Genomic DNA, 21,748 nt, shown 5'->3' on the forward strand with positions numbered 1-21,748 from the left:
AAATTTTAAAAAAGAAAGAAAAAAAATTGGGCTCATTTTCTGAAGAAAGAGATATTTCTTCCCTTTTGAGAGAAAAGATTCCAAATACAGAATAAGTCTGGGTGAATTTAACTGTTGCCACTATCAGAAGCACTAGCTTGTTTCTTTGCCAAAGTTAGAAGTCATGATCAAATAAAAAATTTTATCCTAAGGAATGTGTTTGTCCTTTGATATTCTTTGCTCAGTATTCACGATTTGTATGAATTTCTATTATTTTTTTACGTCTATTTGTAGTTTTTTTGCTTTCCAAATCGGTTAAAACTGACTAACAGGAGAGGATAAAATTATACTATTAAAAGGTATTTTTACCCAAGGTTTAAATTATTATGTTAAATGCTACACCATCTTTGTTTTTTTCATCAGGGGAAAGTGGAGCTGGTAAAACTGAAGCCAGTAAGTACATCATGCAATATATTGCCGCCATCACCAACCCGGGTCAGAGAGCAGAGGTGGAAAGGTGAGAACTATCATAATAATAGGAGAAGCTCTGAGTAGAGCTTCCTTTTGTTTATAGACATGTCTCAGCCTAAATGCTCATGTGTATCAGGCATTTACTGATGATTAAGGTAGTTTGGTTCTTTGGTTACATTCTGTCTCCCTGCTTGTCTTTACCTCTGATAAACTTCGGCAATTTTTTAAATTACTCTGAAACAAATGATAGTGGCCCCATTCTAGGGGAACTGATGGTATACTGTATACTAACAGGTTTCACTGCTCAAGCTCTTACTGATGTGTTAGTGCTTTTAAAACTGTGTTCTGACGAATCAGATTCCCAAGGGTCCAGAGGGGCTCTGAAAGGCAGATCTATGAATGTGCTGATGTTAGAATAAAATTGCATCTTCTAACAGAGTTTCATGCCAGGCCGTGCAGCCACTCACAGTGGGATGAGAAATCTGATCTGTACTGTCTGGGCCCAGCACTTAGCACATAGTATTTGCTTAATAAAATGTATAAGAAATGAATAGAGTAAAACATAAAAAGATAAAGAAATGTGATTCTAAAATAGCATTACTAACTTTCTCATGTGATGTAGACTTTTTTAAAAAGTACGCAGTTTTCCAAAGTGACCATTTCAACATACTTTAATATGTAAATGCTGATATATCTTTTTGTTGTTTTTAAGTACTTAATTACCAAAGAATCACATTGCATATACATGTCACAATCATTATGGTTTTTGAACATAAAGTCAGGGACCCTGGGCTGATAGGAAAGATTAAGGATTTAGATTCCACCCCTATGTGGGCTTTTTCCTTTTCATCATAATTAGGCTGGGTTGGCAGGTCAAAAGAGACATTTTTCTTAACTGTCTTCTCCCCCTTCCAGTTCTGATTTCCCCAACTGATTTGATAAAGACAATGATATCAGTAAGTTTTCTTAATTTGCTTAAGAGCCTCAGGAAAGTAACAAGCTGAGAAAGAAATTAATTTTATTTCTAAATTCTATTGCCTTTGTAGAGAATAAGGCAGATGCAAATGGATCAGTCTTTCAAAGGCAATTTCCTTTATTTACCTCATGTAGTTCTCTTTTCACATAAGCAAGCAGTTTGCCTCTGTGCATTGAGAGTAGACTTTCACTGAGTTGGAAAGAGGCCGGGCGGCCACTTGCAGTAGTAATGATTATGACTAACAGCAGATCAGCTGCATCAGGTTATTTCTGGCCAAAGTTATTTCCGAGGGTCTGCAGATGGTCTACAGAAGAAGGTCTGTAAAAGGAAGTTATGTATGTAAGATTTTTTTTTCAATAAAATGAAAAAAGACATAAGTACTAGTATAAAATTAAAATGTACCCACTGGGAGAAATCCCTACAGAAAGTTAACATTTGTTGAATAAAGTCATGAATTAGGAAACATTTAATATAGCCCCTTAGAAGATGGAAGTAAAAACCAAATTTATGACATATAGCGTAGTGCACTAAAATTAATTATCCCATGATATCTTTTTAAAGTTGGAATTTAACTGTATTTAAAATTGGGACTATAATTTTAAATTCTATTTCTCTTTTGTTCCTTAAAATGCGACCTTTTAAATGTTTTTCCCCCTCTATGGAAGTAAAACCAGTCAATTAAAGAGAAAAAAAAGATAGGATTACATTGAAGGTGAAAATCCCTGAATCTGCCCTGCCTTGCCCTAGTGACCTCCTGTCTAGGTTACCATAATGAGGTACATGTTCCTGCCAGATTTTAACTTATCTGTTAACATGTGTGTGCATGCATACACACCATCACAACAAATGCTCCTTCCATACATTTTCTTTTTTTCTTTTTTATGAAGTTTGTCTTTCCAATGTGGTGGAATTTTTTTAAATTTTTTTTATTTTATTATTTGTGTGTGTGTGTACTGTCAAATCAGATCTGACTGGTACAGGAGGAGATGGCCCCTCCTTCTCCGGCAGAGCATCTGGTGGATTCGAACCATGCACCTCTGGGATTGTAGTTGCAGCTTCTTGCCACTAGGCCGCCAGAGCTCCCCTATACATTTTCTTTTGCAATGATCTTTCATATATCTGGCTTATCTCTTTATGTCAGTGATTACTGATACGCCTTGCTCTTTATACCACATCTGTAGTCCTTCATTTTATATTGAGAGACAAAAAATTCATTTTTTCCATCCTACTGGTGGACATTTCAGTCACTGATAATTTTTGGATATTGCAAACAATGCTATCTATAATCAATATCTTTGTATAAATATTTGTATTTAAACAAAATCATGGGGGGTTAAAAAAGTCTTAATTTTATGGAACTTTTTTATAATTTCACTTACTTGTATTACAGAGTGAAGAATATGCTACTTAAATCCAACTGTGTGTTGGAAGCCTTTGGAAATGCCAAAACCAACCGTAATGATAACTCAAGCAGATTTGGAAAATACATGGACATCAACTTTGATTTCAAGGGGGACCCAATTGGTGGACATATCAATAACTACTTACTAGAAAAGGTAAACTATGCCTAATTTCTGATAGGAAGGTTCATAAATGTTAAAAGTTTCTGTGATTTTCTTTAAAGGTTAATATATTTAGGTCTTTATTCAACTTTTATTCAGTCTTTCGTGCTATAAAATAGCTTATAAAACTTTCTCCCTCCTTTTTGTGTTCCTTGATTAGTCCTTCTACTCTAGGTTCTTCTCTTTTTGTGTTCTTTCATTTCAATAGCAAATTGGAAAAAGTTATGGACTTTGTAGATAAGAGATTTAGATGTGTGTGTGTGAGTTTTGTCAGGGCTGGGTTTAGTCTATGCTAACTTATTGGTTAAGATTTAATAAAAATGCAATCTAAACCTAATCATTTCTCCCGTGTTTATACATTAATATCCTCTGTATTTTTCATTTTAGTTACCATGAAGTCCCATTATTTTCTTATTTCTATTTTTTCCCTCATTGCTTACTTACAGCATCATAGATGTTATTTTGTGATCTTACAGTCTATTTGTGAAGTATGTTTTGGCTAGTGAGAACAAAATGTTTTTGCCTAAATCATTGCTAGATTAGATCACTAGAAGAGTTCCATTAAAAATTCCTCTAGTGACTGCTAGATGGTAAATCCTCACTAATCTTGATTACAAGAGAGCTCAGAGAGCTCATTCACCAGATTTTTACAGTTAGTTAGCATTAGACTGTACACATATAGCTCTCCACCTTGAATTATCCCTGGAACAAAACTGCACACCTTCTCAGTTCTTAAGGCTTCCTCTCCCAATCAAGCTGTCCTTTATTGTAGTAAAATGCAGGATATTCTTCATTTTTGTTTGTTAAGTCACAGTCTGGTGAGAATATAAAGTATTTCATCAGAGTCAGTTGAAAAGGACAAGAAATGCCAGGTAGTATTGGTCTATTTTTTCTAAAGTGTTTCATAGCTCCGCTTTATAGACATAATCGAAAAGGTCTCTTTCAGTGAGCATACATTTCAAGCTTTCTCATTGGCAGTGGTTTTGGAGCTACTTGAGGCAAAGATCCCTGTAGGCTGATTTTGCTTAACTGATTTTGTTGCAGGATGTAAGGCATTGCTCTTTGAAATGCCAACTGACTGTGAAGAACAAGGAATGTTGAGAATATTCCTTTCTAAGCATTCCTTCATGGTCTCCCTACTTCTAAGCGCCTCCCCACATGTAAACTCCATATTTAGGTTCCAAGCTAAGAAAAAGAAAAATAGCTTCATTATTTAGAAAATGTAGGAATTTGGTTTTAAGTAATATAAAAAATTACCACAATAATAATAATCATTTCATAGAAAGCTCCTCAGAGAAGACCTAGACTTAGTTAAATACTAGCCATAGGGCCTTTAGGAATTTAAATATAGAGGTTTTTTAATAGGCTATGTATGGGATTATTTACATAATAAGTTAATAAATTTAAATAAGCTTCCTTGAGGGACTTCCATTCTATTTTAGATGCAAATTTCCAGATTAACATTTTTATGCCTTTTTTTTTTTCCAGTCTCGAGTGATTGTGCAACAGGCAGGAGAGAGAAGTTTTCATTCTTTCTATCAGGTTAGTAATCTCCCCTTATGCAGACAGTTGATTGATTGCTCAGTTGTGCAAGAAATGAATACTTTTCAATCATTGTCCCTATCTCCTTGCCTCCACTGGCCCCACATCACATCATGCATGCACATGCATGCATGTATACACAGTCACGTGTGCACACACACCCCAGCCCATGTGCTTCTCCAGAGACTTGAAGAGCTCCACGGTTATAAAGCACTGGCAGGTGTTTAGCTGAACCGGTGAGAGCCTACATTTTCTCACAGTGTAGGTAGCAGTTTAATGCCTAGGAAAGCTTCTGAAATGGTAAATTCTGAATGTGTTCATTTTCTTATGTTCTGACTAGAAGATGTTCCTTGTTTGAATGCTTCAGAGACGGGAATACAAAGTCAGTATAAATTGCTAGTAGAGACTATAAACCCATATGATTACTTGGGGGTAAAATGCCAAAATGTATACATTCAAATTAATATTATTTTCTTTCTCCAATCAAAGCAGTGATTGCTTTGACAAATGGGAGTGCTTATAGAGTCTAAGGCACTTATTAATTTTTGTGTGTGTGTGTGTGTGTGTGTGTGTGTGTGTGTGTGTGTGTGTGTCATCAGATCAGATCTGACTGGTACAGGAGGAGATTGTCTCTCCTTTCCCGGCAGAGCATCTGGTGGATTCGAACCATGCACCTCTGGGATTGCAGTGCAGCTTCTTGCCACTAGGCCACCAGAGCTCCCCTATTAATTTTTTTTAAATAGCCCCCCCGTTGGGAAATCTTTGCTCACAGAAATCAAGTTTGACACATCATTATGTTTCCAAGCCCAAAGTGGAAGAAACGTAGGCAAATAAAGATGAGTGATCAAACTAAGCAATAATACTCTTCTGTATTTTTAAAATTAAAACTGTGAATTAACAAAATGTATTGCTATTTGTGCAATATCTCTATAGTTGATTCCAAGAGCAGTTAGTAATTTTTTACCTATGACAGTACGCTTTGCATACAATTCATTTACTTCCAGGTAACTGTTTTAAGGCACAACAGCTAAGCACTTGGTTACTAACTGAAAGACTGACAATACAACCCCACACCTCCCACCACATTTCTTCTGTAATTGCCTCCTATGAAGATTGTAGGAGGGGAGAGCCCTGGGGGCCAGTTCTGTTCTGTGCTTTCACTGAGGTTGTTGTGAATGAAAATCAACTCAGCATATACCAACTCACTTGTATATACCATTTCTGGTGTATTTGTTTTAAAAAAATCAATTTTTAAAAAAATCTAATATTCTTTCCTTATATAACCAAAGCATACAGTTTAATATAGGAAACTTGGACATAATGTCCTCTCAAAGCATACTCTCCAAAACAGCTATCAGTATTTTCTAGTTTTATTTTGAAAGTTACTTGTGCTTTTTCATAAAATATTCCTCTCCCATTACCTCATTCTCCACTCTCAGTTTACATATGAAAGAATACTGCTTATTTCATGATCCTGTGACTTTTTCATCCGCTGGGACGAAAGTGTTAAAGTTTTTTCTCTCACACTGCAGTCACGGTTGTCCTCCGGGTGTCCTCCCCTCAGATATGTAGATTGATGAGGAAAAGCTCCTTGTTGCCAGTGTGATTCAGCGTGTGACTGTCTGCTGATGCCTCTGACTTCCACAGCAATGTTGATTTGTTTCTAAATTCTGAAGCACAACTCTATTTTATCTGAATAATGAGACAGCTAAAGTGACAAGGTGGGTTAATGGTACAGTGGCTGAGCACTTCGCTGCTCACCAAAAGGTTGGCAGTTTGAACCCACCAGCTGCTCCGTGAGAGAAAGATGTGGTAGATTCCCTGTGGGGCAGTTCTGCTCTGTCCTGCAGGGTCATGATGAGTCAGAATCAGCTCCATGGAAAAGAAGTGGCCTTTTTTAAAAGCAGGTGACTGTCAGGAGCATAGGATCCTGTTTTACAAATGACCTTGATAAAAATAAGAACCTTTTCTACTGATTATGCCGTAAATGAGCTGTGTAAGAAATGTCCTCTCTAGCATTCTCCATAGCTGATGACATTGAAGCCATTGACATTGAAGTAAAAATTCTTCAAAACTAAGAATGTTGTTACTAGTTGCCATCAAGCCGACTCCAGTTTGGGAAGTTCTAGGGGTGGAGTACATAATGTGTGGGGGAGGAATCCTGGTGGCAGAGAACGTAACTGTGGGCAGCTAACCTGAAAGTCTCCTTTATAAATAAAGATTTAGAGCCTCAGAAACCTGAGGAAAGGTTATTATGAATTGGAATAGACTCAATACCAGTGGGTTTTACTTTATGTGGGCAGACTTCAGCTCCTCCATAGAGTTTTCAAGGCCATGCCCTTTCAAAGCAGATCACGTAGACTGTTTTGAGTTGTCACTAGATAGTTTTGAATTGCCAACCTTTTGACCAGTAATTCATTATATGCTTCAACATTTGTATTACCCAGGGAATGAAGCTAGGATCAAAAAAAATAAATAAAACCCAAATAAAAGCAAATTCCCAAGTAATTGGCATCACACGTCAATATCAGCTTACAACTGTCAATCTTGTAAGACAAAGGAGAGCTATCCTATAGGGTTTCCAAGGTTGTAAAACTTTACAGAGGCTCATCTTTCTCCTATGGAGCTGGTGATGAGTTTGAACTGCCAACATTTTGGTTAGCAGCTGGCTGTTTAAACCACTGGGGCTCCTAAAGGTAAGAATAACTGAAGATCTAACTGAAGTCATTCCAGCATAATTAAAATACTAGCTTACCACTGTTGTTGTGTATCACAGAGTTGGATCTATCCCATAGTTGACCTTCTGGCAGGTTTTAGAGATTGCCCATCATACCACGGAGCAGCTGGTGGATTCAAACCACATGCCTTCGGGATTGCAGCACAGCTTCTTGCCACTCAGCCACCAGAGCTCACTAGCTTACCACTAAGAATATGTTATTTATTTTAGTATCTACTTTGCCAGTTTACTTTTAATTAAATGTTTTTCCAGCTACTTCAAGGAGGTTCAGAGCAGCTTCTGCGTTCTCTCCATCTCCAGAAATCCCTTTCATCCTACAACTATATCCATGTAGGAGCACAATTAAAGGTGAGACTTTCTTCTTTAAGGTTGTTCAGATACAGCATTAGAGAACCAAATAATCAGAAGGAACAGAAGTAATTATATATTGTTTTAAGCAAATAGATATCTGAACAGTCCGTTATCTCTTTTGATCTCTTTTGTTCTTAAAACTGTCACAGACAAAATGCTATTGAATCAACAACTTTGCACAATCACCTATTTCTGTATTTTATCACTCTCTGACATGAAAGATGTTTCTTATGTTCAGTGTTTTGTTTTCATTTTTAATCCTGTTCCTGTTCCTTTGATTTTGACACTAAGAAAATGTTGATAGGATGAGGAAAAACTACCTCCTATCATGTAATTTGGCCAAAGGCAAATAGATAAGACAAAAGAAAAGAAAAAATCACTTAGGTTGAAAAGAAATGTCAATGCTCTTCATTCACTGGTTCTTCAAAACAAGAGCTTTTCCATTTAGCTTTCAATTGTTCATTTCTCTCATTCACAAATGAATGCTTACTCTTGCATGCAGACACCTTTTCACCAACTTCTTTCTAGTACATTTTCTGCTGGTCATTTAGCAGTTTATTTTTATATTTATAGTTTATTTTTATAAGGAGAAAAGGTACATAAATGCATAGGACAGAATATAGAAGGATAAACATCAAAATTATAATTGTCTCTTAGATGGCTGAAATGGGCTTTTATGTTCTCTTTTTCAGAGTTTAAATTTTTTTCTATAACAAAAATTCATTACCTAGTTGTCATGAGAAAAAGAAAAGACTCTAGACTTTGTGAGAGATAACAGATTTTTTTTCTTTTTGTCTTTTATTATTCACCTTAAATTAACTATACCAGAGTTACTGGGATAGCTAGCTATCTTTTAGTGCTATGCATTGAAAGAAATATTTAGATTGTTATAACTAATTTTTTGTTGTTTGAGATTCCGTTTGCACCACCTTTTCACTTTTATAGTCCTCTGAGAGAAGACTTTGACTGTACATCAATTGAAAACAAGCAAATATTAGAGGCCAACACTCCAGCTTTTGGAGAAGTAAGCCAGCAATGTAAAAGGGTTGTAAAGTTGATACTTTAAAAAGCCAGTGACTGTGTTTCTTTGTATCACATTTTCTTATTATCCAGGTTTCTCTTGAGAAGATAATTTACCACTCCTTAAGAAGCAAGCATTAAATATCTAGTCTTTTCTCTAAATGGAATTTAGTTTGAATCCTTTTGCTTATAAGGAGCTTTCTATTCCTACCTTGTCCTATTATTTGTTGTTTTGGCTCTAGGCCTCCTGCCTTTTGGGTTCTCTTTTTTACAAAAAAAAAAAAAAAAAAGGAATACATGGTCTTAGTAGTCAAAATGTAAAGTATAGATGAGCCCAGAAGAAAAATAAAAACCACAAAACTACACTATTACTCTCCCTATGTAATTTTTTATAATACTACACAATCATTGATGTGTGTGTAGGTAAATGGAATCATATGATATATCCTGATTAAATAAATCTACTTCAATTATGTTACATTATAACCATTATATCTTAAGCTAATATAAATTAATGCCACTAGAGCTACTGCTTAAGATGAGTTTGGCTGAAAATCATCTTATAACCCAGTTAAAAGTCTGTAGAACAATAAGTAATTTCATTATCTAACAGAACAAGAAGCGTTGAAATTATACAGTTCCAGACTTGGTTAATTCAGCATCTTGTCAGGGAACCAGAAGCTGTTTGTTTGTGACCTTGCTCACAACTTTATCATTCTCAGAGAGTGACTTGTTTTCTTTCGCTGGTTTTCCTCTTTCTCCCAAGAGGGCAGCAGCAATTCCAGGAATCACAGACAGAGGAAATGTTCTTCTGACTTTTTAAAAGTTAGAGAAACCTCACTGATCAAGAGATTGGAAAAGACCAGTCCTGAAGGCCACTGTGAAAGAGATGGTGGTGGAAAGTGGCTTTTATCAGCCAACAATTCCCCTCAGTAGGAATTTAAAATTTGTTGTTGTTGTCCAATTTCTTTGAACTTAAACAATATTTGCAGTTTATAGTGTTGTTGTTTTTGTTGTTGTTATGTGCTGTCGAGTCACTTGCAACTCGTAGCGACCCTATGTCCAACAGCCCTAAACTCTGCTCTGTCCTGTGCCAATCGCACTGTCTCTAACACTCCCATCCCGATTATTCCAGTCACTGAGTCAATCCACCTCATAGAAGGCCTTCCCCTCCTGCGCTGTCCCTCCACCCTCCCAAGCATGATGTCCTTCTCCAAGGACCGGTCTCTCCTCACAACATGTCCAAAATATGTTAGACGGAGCCTCAGAATCCTTGCCTCCAAGGAGTCACCCTATTTAACCCTTTCCAGGACGAATCTGTTTGTTTTCCTAGCAGTCCATGGTATTCTCAATACTCTTCTCCAGCACCACAGCTCAAAGGCATCAATTCTCCTTCTATCCTCCTTGGTCATTGTCCAACTCTCTGATGCATAACAAGTGATTTCGAAGACCATGGCCTGTATCAGACACACCTTAGTCTCCAGAGAGACACCACTGCTCTTCAGTACTTTGGAGAGGTCCCTAACAGCAGACTTTCCCATGGCAAATGCGCCTTTTAATTTCCTGGCTACTGGTGCCAAGAGTGTTGACTGTGGAGCCAAGCAAACTAAAGCTGTGTACAATCTCAAATCTCTTCACCATCCATCCTGATGCTGCCAATTGGTCCAGTGGTGAGAATCTTTGTCTTCTTGACATTGAGCCTCAATCCATATTGTAGGCTGCAGTCCTTGACCCTCTGCAGCAGGTGCTTCAGGTCCTCTTCAGTTTCAGCAAGCAGGGTTGTGTCATCTGCATAACACAGATTGTTCATAAATTGTCCACCAGTCTTGACCCCACATTTCTCCTCATAGAGCCCAGCCTCCCGGATAATCTGTTCTGCATATAGGTTGAAAAGGTATGGAGATAGGATGCATCCCTGGCATACGCCCTTCCCAATTTTGAACCATGCAGTGTTCCCTTGCTCTGTTCTGACGACTACCTCCTGTTCCAAGTATAGGTTTCGCATTAGAATGGTCAAGTTTTCTGGGATTCCTATTCTTCTCAGAGTCAGACACAGTTTGTTATGATCCACATAGTCAAATGCCTTTGCATAGTCAATGAAACACAGATAGACATTCCTCTGGTATTCTCTGCTTTCAGCCAAGATCCATCTAACATCAGCTACAATATCCCTAGTACCACGACCCTTTCTAAACCCAGCCTGGACTTCTGGTAGTTCTCTGCTGATGTGCTGTTCCAGTCATTTTTGTATAATCTGTTCTGCATATAGGTTGAGAAGGTATGGAGATAGGATGCATCCCTGGCGTATGCCCTTCCCAATTTTAATAATAGTAAAAATTTGACCCTTGTTGGATGCTATTTTTAATCTCAGGAACTAGGGAACTGTTTTCTATAAATTCTTATTACTTCTCAAAACAACCCTATTAAAAAGTATCTTATTCTCTTTTTACACCTGAGGAAATTAATTTGACATGATTAAATATCTTACCCAAGATCATAGAACTGGTAAGTAGGGGTGCTTGCTAGGTCTCCTGAACTCCAGAGAGTGTTGAACATCTGCTCACAAGGTTCTGTGCCTCTCTTACCATTGTGTATCAGCTTCTACTTGCTAAATGATACTTCTGTCCCTGAAATAATTCTTTTTCCCTCTTCTGGATATTGATCTACCTGTCAACTTGTTGGAGTTTATGAAATGTCTATGACTTAAGTTTTCCATTTTCATTCCTAGTCTTCTATCAACGATGCTGCAGAATTCAAAGTGGTAGCTGATGCCATGAAAGTAATTGGCTTCAAACCCGAGGAGATTCAAACAGTGTATAAAATTTTGGCTGCTATTCTTCACTTGGTGAGTAGGGACATATTTCAGCATACACTGCCTCCCTGTGGAGACAGAAAGCTCTTTCAAGAAGACTTTTCTCCCCTATAGATTGAAAAGGTAATTTATTTAGAGAAAGTTTCTCTCATGGTTAGGAAGAAATGAGTGTATCTGTGGTTCTCTCCATAGTTTTCTAATATTGTAAAGGATTTTCAGAGTCACTGCGAGTTTTAAGGCTGAAGCTTTAGTTTGTCTTACTGATAACATCAAACTTTTAATATGGCTAATTTCAAGGAATAATTTGGTGATGATGTCAGTAGCAACAGTATCCTTGAAATCTTTTCTGCAGAATTAATTTATAATGACATTAGCAACATAGAATTTAGATTCTGAAAAGTGGAATTCTGACCGTCATTTTGTTAGTAGGGAAGGGAGGCCTAGGGAGAGGGCATGGCTGCCTCAAAGACCCAGCTTACACATTGCAGAGCCAGCGCGATCAGCCAGGCCATGGATCTTTGGGGCAGTTATTTTCCTCTGTCCTATTGGAAACTGAAGAGCCCTAGTGACAATGTGTTACATGCTATGCTGTTAAACAAAAGGTTGACTCTACTAAGTGCTTCTGTGGAGAACGATAGACAGTCCCCGCCTGTGAAGATTTGCAGCCTTGGACACTCTGGATGGTCTCCTTAGTCAGAACAGACTCGAGATGGCTGATGGCTGTGGGGTTGTTGTTTGGGGGATTACACTAAATTTAAAAGATTTGAACAAGCATGTGCCGGACTTGTTTCATGATAATTTTATTAGGTGGTTTCAGTTCCTTTTCAGCTTGTGATAACTCCATGTGACAGAGCAGAACTTCCCCATCAAGTTTTTGGCTGCAGTCTTGGTTAAAACTATAATGGATACATATACACACACACACACACACACACACACACACACACACATACACCATATGTGGGTATATAAAGTATAACCTTACAAGAAATGAATTTGTACCTATTCATCATATGTTAATTATGATGTTATGATACGTAAATTAAAATATAAAATAAAAATTATCTGTGACTTTAATGTGGCAAGGTTTAACTCTAAATGAATTAGAAAGACACAAGGCTTGTGGTAAAAACTATTAATATCATATAGCACTAGGAATCATAAAAAGCTTTCTTGAGTGGGAAGACAATAATGTTGCAAATTGCCTTGTCTCCTTGAATTCGTTTATAAATACGGTGTAATAATTGCCCTCAGTATCACCAGAATTCCCAAAGAGGAATTTTATTTTACTTTTATTTTGGCAGAATATTTCTAGAATTTGGACAATGAATGTGTTAAGAAAATAAAATATTTTTACACATGATCTTAGCCAAAAGGCCAAGAAGCGATAAAAATAAAATATTTTTAAAGAGTAGACGGGTCAAGGAAAAGGAAGAGACAGGACTAATTCTACCAGCTATAAAGTAATAATAAAAATATGGTAATTTAGAACGTGTTGCACAAATTCAGCACTGGACTGATTAACAGATGTATTGATGTATAGAACAATCATTAGACAGTTCTTAAGTTCACTGCACATTGAATGTTGCTGTTAGATGCTGTCAAGTTGAGTATGGCACATTGTGACTCTGAACAACAGATCTGAACCCTGCCCTATCCTGTGCCATCCTTATCATCTCTGACATGCTTGAGCCCATTGCTACAGTCACTGTGTCAGCCCGTCTCATTAAGGATCTTCCTCTCTTAACGCTTACCCTCTACCATTCCAAGTATGATGCCCTTCTCCAAAGGATAGCTTCTCACCGAAACGTGTCCAAAGTATGTGAGACAAAGCTTTGTCATCTTTGCCCCCAAGGAACATTCCGGCTGCACTTTCTCCAGTACGTGTCTGTCTGTTCTTTTGACCATTCATGGGATATTCAGTACTTTCTGAATGAGTAAGAGATGAGTAACTCCAACCAGTTGTGAGAATAGAATACATAGTAAAGATCATATTTCAAAAAAACCTACGCTATTAAGAAAATTAGACCATTTACTCGCCATCTGAAAAAATTAAGTTATGTTTATACCTTGTGCCAGAAAAAATTAAAAGTGGATTAAAAGTTTAAATGTAAGGAAAAAAGTATGAGAATTGTAGAGGAAAATACTAACTATTCTCAAGACCTTTGGTGTAGGAATGGTCTCATCAAAGGAAGAGAAACCTGGAAACAAAAGATTCATGGACATTAAAATATAAAACTTGTATAGGTAAAAGATAGATAATAGGAAATGGAAAGACAGTTTAAAACATCTGGAGACGAGGAAGACAAATGGATGGAGCACCAGGTTTCATAATTATGTTTAGAAAAATGGCTCTCTAAACAAACTCAGTTGAATTAAACTTTTGGGGGTATAGCAATAGAGCAGATGGCTTTTATTCATTTAAAATACATCCACTTTGAAGGTAAAATGGAAATTATGTTTACTAAGTAACAACAAATTTTCACAAATTCACTGTAATAGCGTTGATGACATCCTGTTGCTGTCACTTTTTTTTTTTTTTTTTGCATTCCGGTCATTTTACTGTTTTTACTAAATTTGCTTCTCCACTAATTTTTATTTTATTTCTTTTCTTTTCTGCTCTGATGCTGTTGGTTTGTTCATATTTTTTTTCCCTTAATAAACTTTGATCTCTTTATCCCTTAAGTTGTTGAACTGAATTTTTACAGTGGCTCTTGTTTTTTTATATAGGGCAATTTAAAATTTGTAGTAGATGGTGACACACCCCTTATTGAAAACAGCAAGGTTGTATCTGTCATAGCTGAATTGCTCTCTACGAAGACTGACATCGTTGAGAAAACCCTTCTTTACCGGACCGTGGCTACCGGCCGCGATATCATTGACAAGCAGCACACGGAACAAGAAGCCAGCTATGGAAGGGACGCCTTTGCTAAGGTGAGATTCTAACAACCAGCCTGTTCTCTGGTTAGCAATTTCAGCTGCTGTTTTAGTGAAATTCCATGAGGCTATATTCAGAGGTTCCTTGAAAACAGGCTACAGCTTTTAGAAACTAACTAGATACTTTGGCCAATAGTCTTAGTGAAACACTCCCTTGTTGCATCATTGCCAGAAAACACTCTGAGAAAAGCACAAGCACGTTTACCAGGAAACAGATAATTTTCAGTGTCCTTTGCTTGCATGCACACCTTTTATGACCCTTATTTTGTTGAAGAGTTTTGATTCTGCCTCTGGAAGAGAGCTTAGAAAATTGCATGGCCATCAGGTCCCTCCAAATCTAAATCTAGGAGGAAAAGGGCAGAGAGAGCGAGCAAGAACTATCCACCAGCGTGTCCAATGGAGAAAGCTGTGCCCTCTCTCTTTGCAATTTACAGCCTTGGGCACCCTCTGGAGGGTCAGCTGGAAGTTGGTTCTAACTTGATGACAACGAGTTTGAGATTTTTTGGGTGGTTTTCAGGAATCCCCTTCAAGTTCACTGATTGAGCTCTCATTCATTGTTATTAAGGCTATATACTGTTTACCATAATTTATTTAACCATCTTCCTGCAAAGCCATTCACTCTGTTTCCAATTTTTTTTTTTGCCACTACTAACAGTGCTATAAATTCTTCCCCATCTCTCTTTCAGCACTTGCACATGGATTCCCAAGAGTGAGCTTGCTAGATCAAAGAGTATACTGATTTTATGGGTGTAAATTGTTACTTTAATTTTTCATTACTAATGTGTTTGAACATCGTTTTATGTTTATGTAAGCTGGTTATAGCTACTCTTCTGAGAATTGCCAGAGTCTATCAATTTTTCTTTGGTATTATCTTTTTTATAGTCATTTTGTTAGAGCTTCTTGTGTATCATGGACTTTCACCTTCTTTTTTTCTGTTATCTGTATGACAAGAACTTCTGGTTTTCTTTCCCCCAAGTCTTTATTCTACCTTCTGTTGTTTGATTTGGTTGCTATATATTCCATTTTTTACCCTTGGAACCTCAAGGTCGGTTTTTAGCCTTAGCAAGAATTTAGTTGTGTTTTTTTTTATTAGTATGTTGTGTACTGTGAAACCAGAACTGCCCAGATCTGGCCCTCCAGAAACTTTTCAGAGACAAGAAATCACACAGAAGGAGAGGGTCCATCCTTTTTCCACGATTTAGCTGGTGAATTTGAACTGCGCACCTTTAGGATTGCAGTGCAGCTTCTTACCATTAGTCCACAAGAGCTTCCTAATGTTATTAGTGTGGTAGAGAATTAGTAGAGGATTTTAAGTAGGGATAGTGACATCAAGTAGAAAATTTTGAAAAGATTATTTTTGCCCTTAATGTGGAGACTGAGAGCAATGTGGAGAGAGAGAGAGACAGAGACAGAGAGAGAGAGAGAGAGAGAGAGAGAGATAGAGATAGAGATAGAGATATGAAAGGCTAATTGAAGGGATACTTCAGTGCACCAGGGAAAAAATCTTATGACAGACCATGGTAGATAATTTCCTACCATGGTCTGATACAAATCTATCTTTTCCTCTTCATTTTATAGCAGATTCCAGCCATATTAGTCCTATCTCAGACTTTATAAGTTTTCTTTATCCCTTTCTCCTTCCTCCTTTTTGGCCTCTGCATGGTTTCTTTTTTCTCTGCCTGGACTGTTATTTTCTTTCCTCTTGTCTAGTTATTTTTATTCCTCTTTCTGATCTCTTAGCTTTCTCAGAGAAGCCTTCCCTGGTCTGCCTGAATATTAAGTAGGTTAGACCCTATCTGGTCTCCACTGCTGTGTGTGTGTGTGTGTGTGTGTGTGTGTGTGTGTGTGTGTGTGTGTGTGTGTGTGTGTGTAGAGAGAGAGATTGTTTCCCTCACCCTGCAATAAGCTCCCTGGAAGCTGAGATCATGTTTATGTCTGCTTACCACAAACAATTTTTTTTCTTTATTTTATCCATTTTTATACATGTTCTTCTCAAATAAATTTTTATTAAAAAATGACACATCTTTCTTCCTAGTCTTCCTTATCTGTAAACTCTGCTGAACCTGGTTAGCATGACAGCAACACACAAGCCCCTGTTGATGGGTGAGTGGTGGCTGCATGTGTGGTTTAGTAGCTGGGAATCAAACACCGGTTTGATGAGAATTCTGGCACTGAGCCATTACCACATCCATCTCAAACAATGTTTGCATAATATGTGCTCAGTAAGTATTTATTGGGTTGATAAATTCCTAGGATTCTTTTTTTATAGTTTTGTTTGTGGCTTCTTTTTTTTATTATTTTATTATTTTGTGTGTGTGTACCATCAAATTGGATCTGACTGGTGCAGGAGGAGATTGCCCCTCCTTCTCCAGCAAAGCATCTGGTGGATTCAAACCACACACCTCTGGGATTGCCATGCCGCTTCTGGCCACTAGGCCACCAGAGCTCCCTAGAAATTCCTCGGTTTCTGATGCTGTTTATTTGTAGTTAAAAATAGAGTAAGAGCAGTTTTGGGGACATAGAAAGATCAAGACATCTGACAAGACCTAAGTTTGAGATGTCCATGATGTTTGCATCTGGAGCTCAGAGGAGAGGTCTGGGTCTAAATAATATATTCAAGCATTGTGCTGTACTAGTGTTACTTAATACTTTATAAGATGGCTTAGAGAGAGGATGCTACACCATCTTTTAGAGATATCTCTAATAAAGAAATAAAGAGACACTACCAAAGGTTACCAAGGAGTGACTAGTAAAGTAAGAGGAAAATGGAGAAAGTGTGGCATCACACTCTCAGACAGAAAAATATATGAAGAGTGGTAAACATATTAAATAATGCAGAATATCTGAGTAAGATATGGACGACATGTCTACGTGGAGGTACTTCACTTAATGGTACAGTTCAGTTGAAAGGGCTTGAGTGGATTAATGAATAAAAAGGACATAAAGGAAGCATCGTGCGTAAATATGCATGTAGGTGAAGAGGGGGTAACTGGACAGTGATGCTAAGAAAGGATTTTCTAAAGATGCAGTGTTGTAAGAACATGTTTATTCTTCAAGAAGGGAGAGAGATAAAGAGGGGAATTGAAGGCAGTAAATCCCCAGATGACCTAAAGAAAGAGACTCTGGAGACATACTTGGTGGAGAGATAGGGGAAGCAAAGTTTCTTCCTACTCTGTAACAGGAGGTTGAAAAGGGAAAGATGTTGGAACGAGAGTATAAAATGGGCGTATGAGGATGTGAATGTGTGTTAAGTGTGGGCACTCTTTGTCTCTATCTGTCTTGGTGTGTGTATCCTTGTGTATTGTGTGCTTTTTAATCTCCAGAATTTTCAAACTTAGGACCTTTCTATTCCTATCTTTATTTAGCACTAGAAATCAATATTTATATTTTAGAATCCTTGGGGCTTTAGTGGAGCATTGATTCCCTAATTTTTATTGTTGATAAAATAAACAGCAAAGCATTATGCTGACTAAAATAATTCCGTCTCATAAGGACAAATACTGCATAAAATCATTATTGTAAAAATTGAAGGATTACTGTAAGATGTGTACAGAAGGCCATAGGGGGAAAGGGCGGAATGAAGGGGGCTGAGAGTGGGAAGGAGGAGGGTATCTTGAAGCCACAGAGTTATATAGGCAGAATGAGGGGTTGAAGAAATTAGGAAAGATCCAATGGGGACCTGAAAAGGAGAGGTAATGATAAGCATGGATCAATGGATGTGGGAGTGATACTATGTAATACAATGTGAATAAAGGAATGGGTGAAACACAATATATATAAACTAAACACAATGTATATGAGTTTTGTATGAAACCAATATAAAAAGAATTTTTTAAAAATAGTAAATCAATGACGTAACTTAAGCAAAAGCTTAAGTGAGTTATTGATCTATCTGGCAGGGACACATGACTGGAAAATACAGTATGTAGTGACCAATAGTAACCTTTGAGAAAACCAAACCATTTTCACTTTAGTTTTGTAAATATAGTAGAGGTTTTTTTTGTTTTTTGTTGTTTTTTTTTTATAGTAGAGGTTTTTAAAACATGTGCTTTGTTTCTGATTGTTCAAAAATAGTATATAGTGGCTGGGCAAAGCAATTACTAGGCGGCCAACAAGAATTTAGAAATTATCACAAATGCAGAGAACTCCTTTGCAAATGGGCAAGGATTTACTGTCCTGTTTTCTTCACAGGCAATATATGAGCGCCTTTTCTGTTGGATTGTTACTCGCATCAATGATATTATTGAGGTCAAGAACTATGACACTACAATCCACGGAAAAAACACTGTTATTGGCGTCTTGGATATCTATGGCTTTGAAATCTTTGACAACAATGGGTAAATTGAATGGAGTCCTTAAAATACTGTTACTTACTTTTCTCTCTGCTGAACGTTAATTGATCCCTTTTGTTGCAGCTTTGAACAATTCTGCATCAATTACTGCAATGAGAAACTGCAGCAACTATTTATTCAGCTGGTTCTGAAGCAAGAACAAGAAGAGTACCAGCGGGAAGGGATCCCGTGGAAGCATGTGAGTAGGACTGCATAGAAAATACCAGCAGGTTCTTCATGTGTTGTTGGTAATGCCACAGCTTACCATTTAAACACCAAAAGGGTGCTAGTATCAAATAACATGTACCAAAATGCCAAAGCATTTCCTATACAGTAAATTGTCTGTGCTATCCTGAATGGTTCAAAGGACATTTATTATACTGATATTTCGTAGCCATGTGACCATGAGACTGTGAAAGTACATTTTAGCCATTATTTTTCGTTTATTCAAAATTCCATAAAAAAAAAACCTAAAAAGACAATGTTAGGTATTTTTTTGAGAAACTTAACTATTCCAACCATCTGAACTTTAGTGTTTCTTTTCAGGACATGTAAATAGAGTTCATATCCAGGGCTCCTGGGTAGAATTTAGACGTCCTGGTAGCACAGTAGTGACACGTTTAGTGGTTCAAGCCCAACAGCAGCTCTGCAGCAGCAGTAGGCAAGTTTGGTTTTGCTGGGTTTTGTGTGGAATTTCTTCTCTCTCATGTTCTCTTTTGATAGACACCCTAGTTGGCACCCAGAAAATACAGGGTTATAACCAGTTAAATATGTGTTTGCTGAAGCTCCCCGAGTGAAAGAAGCTTGGAAGCAGGAGTGGCATCCACTTCCACAATAGCTTGCCTCTGGAAAACCCTACAAACCTGGAGAAAGGAAAAAAGTTATTCAGGAGGTATCCAGGACTTTCGTTCATAGGGTCACTATGAGTCGCCTGCTACTCGACAGCGCTTAACAACAACAGCAACAACATTACTTTGCAGGTGATAACTATGTGAGCTTGGATTGTCTGGTTCCTATCTATTACAGTTTAGCATCACATAGAAAATATTTGCATCGACAATTTTTGCCTTAAATTGGCTAATCTCTGCCACCAAATTTATTTTCTACTCTCTTCTTTTCTTTCTTACCCTCCTCTTCTTCCTTTACTTTTTAAACTAAATAAAATTTTATCAAATTCAGTTTATTAGGTCACATTCTCTGAAACTCTTGCCATTAAGACACCTGTATTAACTTTAACCCCTATCTGTTTTCCTTTTTTTTTTTTTTGTGGCACATTTTAGTTATTACTTCTCATCTCATGATTATTTATGAATCCTTACGTTTGTCAAACTGGTCGGATAAAGCCAGAAAGTAAGACTCATCCAGGGTGCAAGCACTCAATATCGGGCAGTGCCGAAAATCATCACCTGTTGACCTTTCTTGTTCCTCTGCTTAAACCTCTTCCTCACAATAGATTTAGTACTCTTTGAATATTTAATAATTGAATGAATACAAGAATAAGTGAAATAGTATATGGAAAAGTATAAGAGCTGTAAAATAATAAATTTACTATTATCTAGGTAGAAACAGCTAATAAATTCCATAATTAGACACAGAAGACACATAGTTTTTTATGCTTCTGTACAATCATCGAGACATTTCTTGCGTCACACTGACAATCCTGAGTTGTCCAGTGGAGTCTGGATCTGGAGTGTTCTTTTCCAGGAGTGTAGTGTCATCCTATGATATCAAATCCTTCTTCATGACAGTTAAAATGAACAGGCATGGCTCAGCTTCAGGACAGTTTCTTTCTTCTTCCCCAGAAGCCAGCCTGGGTCAATCAAAGTAACAAGCTGGCTGTTGGAAAAGCAGAAAGGAAGGTTTCTGCAGCTAAGCTGTTGTCAAAAGAACGAACAAACAAACCTGTCTTGGAGGAAGAGCAGCCATGTTTTTCTATAGACAAGAATGATGAAACTCATGAAAAACAGTGTATATGAACCTTGCAAGCAAACCAAACCAGCATAAAATGAAAACTTTTTTATTAAAATTTTTTTTTACTTTTTTATTAAAAAATGTAGAATGATGAAACTCTGTCTCACGTACTTTGAGCATGTTGTCAGGAGAAGCCAGTCTCTGGAAAAAGGCATCATTTTGGGCAAGATTGAAAGTCAACAAAAGAAAAGAAGACCTTCAACAAGATGAAATGACACAGCAACTAAGAATAAACTCAAGCGTATTGGAGCCTGTGAGGATAGTGTGAGAGAGGGCCAAGTTCAGATCTGTTGTTGTTATGCGGTGAGGTGTGCTGGACAATACCTAACTACGATATTATTCTGTGAATGTTTTCTCATGCCATGAAACAATGTTCAGGATAAAAAAAATAATAAGTGACTATAAAACATGCTATAAATACATTATACTTTAGCCATTTCCATATTACTGAATTGCATGACGATGTCTTCATGTTTTCATCATTGTAAGCAATGAGACAATGAATAGCCTGTTACATTTATCTTTACAAACATTGTTTAGTTTCCTGAAACGTTCTGGTCCCCAAAATTCTGTACTGTTCAAAGTATTTTCATCACAGATTCCACGCCATTTGTTTTCTGATTTTAATTATGGGGCCTCCGGCACAGACCATCACTTGCTTAAATGCAAGTTCTAATTGAAGCTGAAGAAAAGAAAACACGTCCACAGAGTCAAAACATGATCTTGAGTATATCCCACCTGAATTCAGAGATCAACTCCAGAATAATTTCTTTTTTGGTTAAGAATTCTTTTTATTGAAAAGGAAAAACAAACGTGTAGAAAGCATGTTAAGGTCATGTTCTGCAAACCTTATTACATACTCCATCTGTAAATATTACCACATTTATCTTATGACATATGAGAAATATATGACTGAACTTTAACTTGTTTCAAAGCTTTCAAGAGAAGAAGAAGAATTGACATTTCTTATCAATAGTATGTCAAAAATGGGAGTAAAGGCACATGTATTAATTATTACTGTGGTAAAATATGGATCACAAATATATGTAACTAAATCCC

At 37.1% G+C, this 21,748-nt stretch overlaps 1 protein-coding gene across 1 annotated transcript in view; it reads left to right on the forward strand.

The window, feature by feature from the left end:
- Window positions 1-21,748, forward strand: part of MYO1D (myosin ID) — a 449,506-nt gene that overhangs the window by 131,454 nt on the left and 296,304 nt on the right. The window contains exons 3-10 of the mRNA XM_006890918.1: window positions 403-496; window positions 2,817-2,982; window positions 4,477-4,530; window positions 7,520-7,615; window positions 11,367-11,483; window positions 14,181-14,384; window positions 18,579-18,724; window positions 18,803-18,917. Coding sequence (XP_006890980.1) covers window positions 403-496; window positions 2,817-2,982; window positions 4,477-4,530; window positions 7,520-7,615; window positions 11,367-11,483; window positions 14,181-14,384; window positions 18,579-18,724; window positions 18,803-18,917 — 992 coding nt within the window. The remainder of the gene's footprint in view (window positions 1-402; window positions 497-2,816; window positions 2,983-4,476; window positions 4,531-7,519; window positions 7,616-11,366; window positions 11,484-14,180; window positions 14,385-18,578; window positions 18,725-18,802; window positions 18,918-21,748) is intronic.

Source organism: Elephantulus edwardii, unplaced genomic scaffold, assembly GCF_000299155.1.
Source record: "Elephantulus edwardii isolate Elephantulus edwardi_28Jun2011 unplaced genomic scaffold, EleEdw1.0 scaffold00094, whole genome shotgun sequence".
Lineage (NCBI taxonomy): Eukaryota > Metazoa > Chordata > Mammalia > Macroscelidea > Macroscelididae > Elephantulus > Elephantulus edwardii.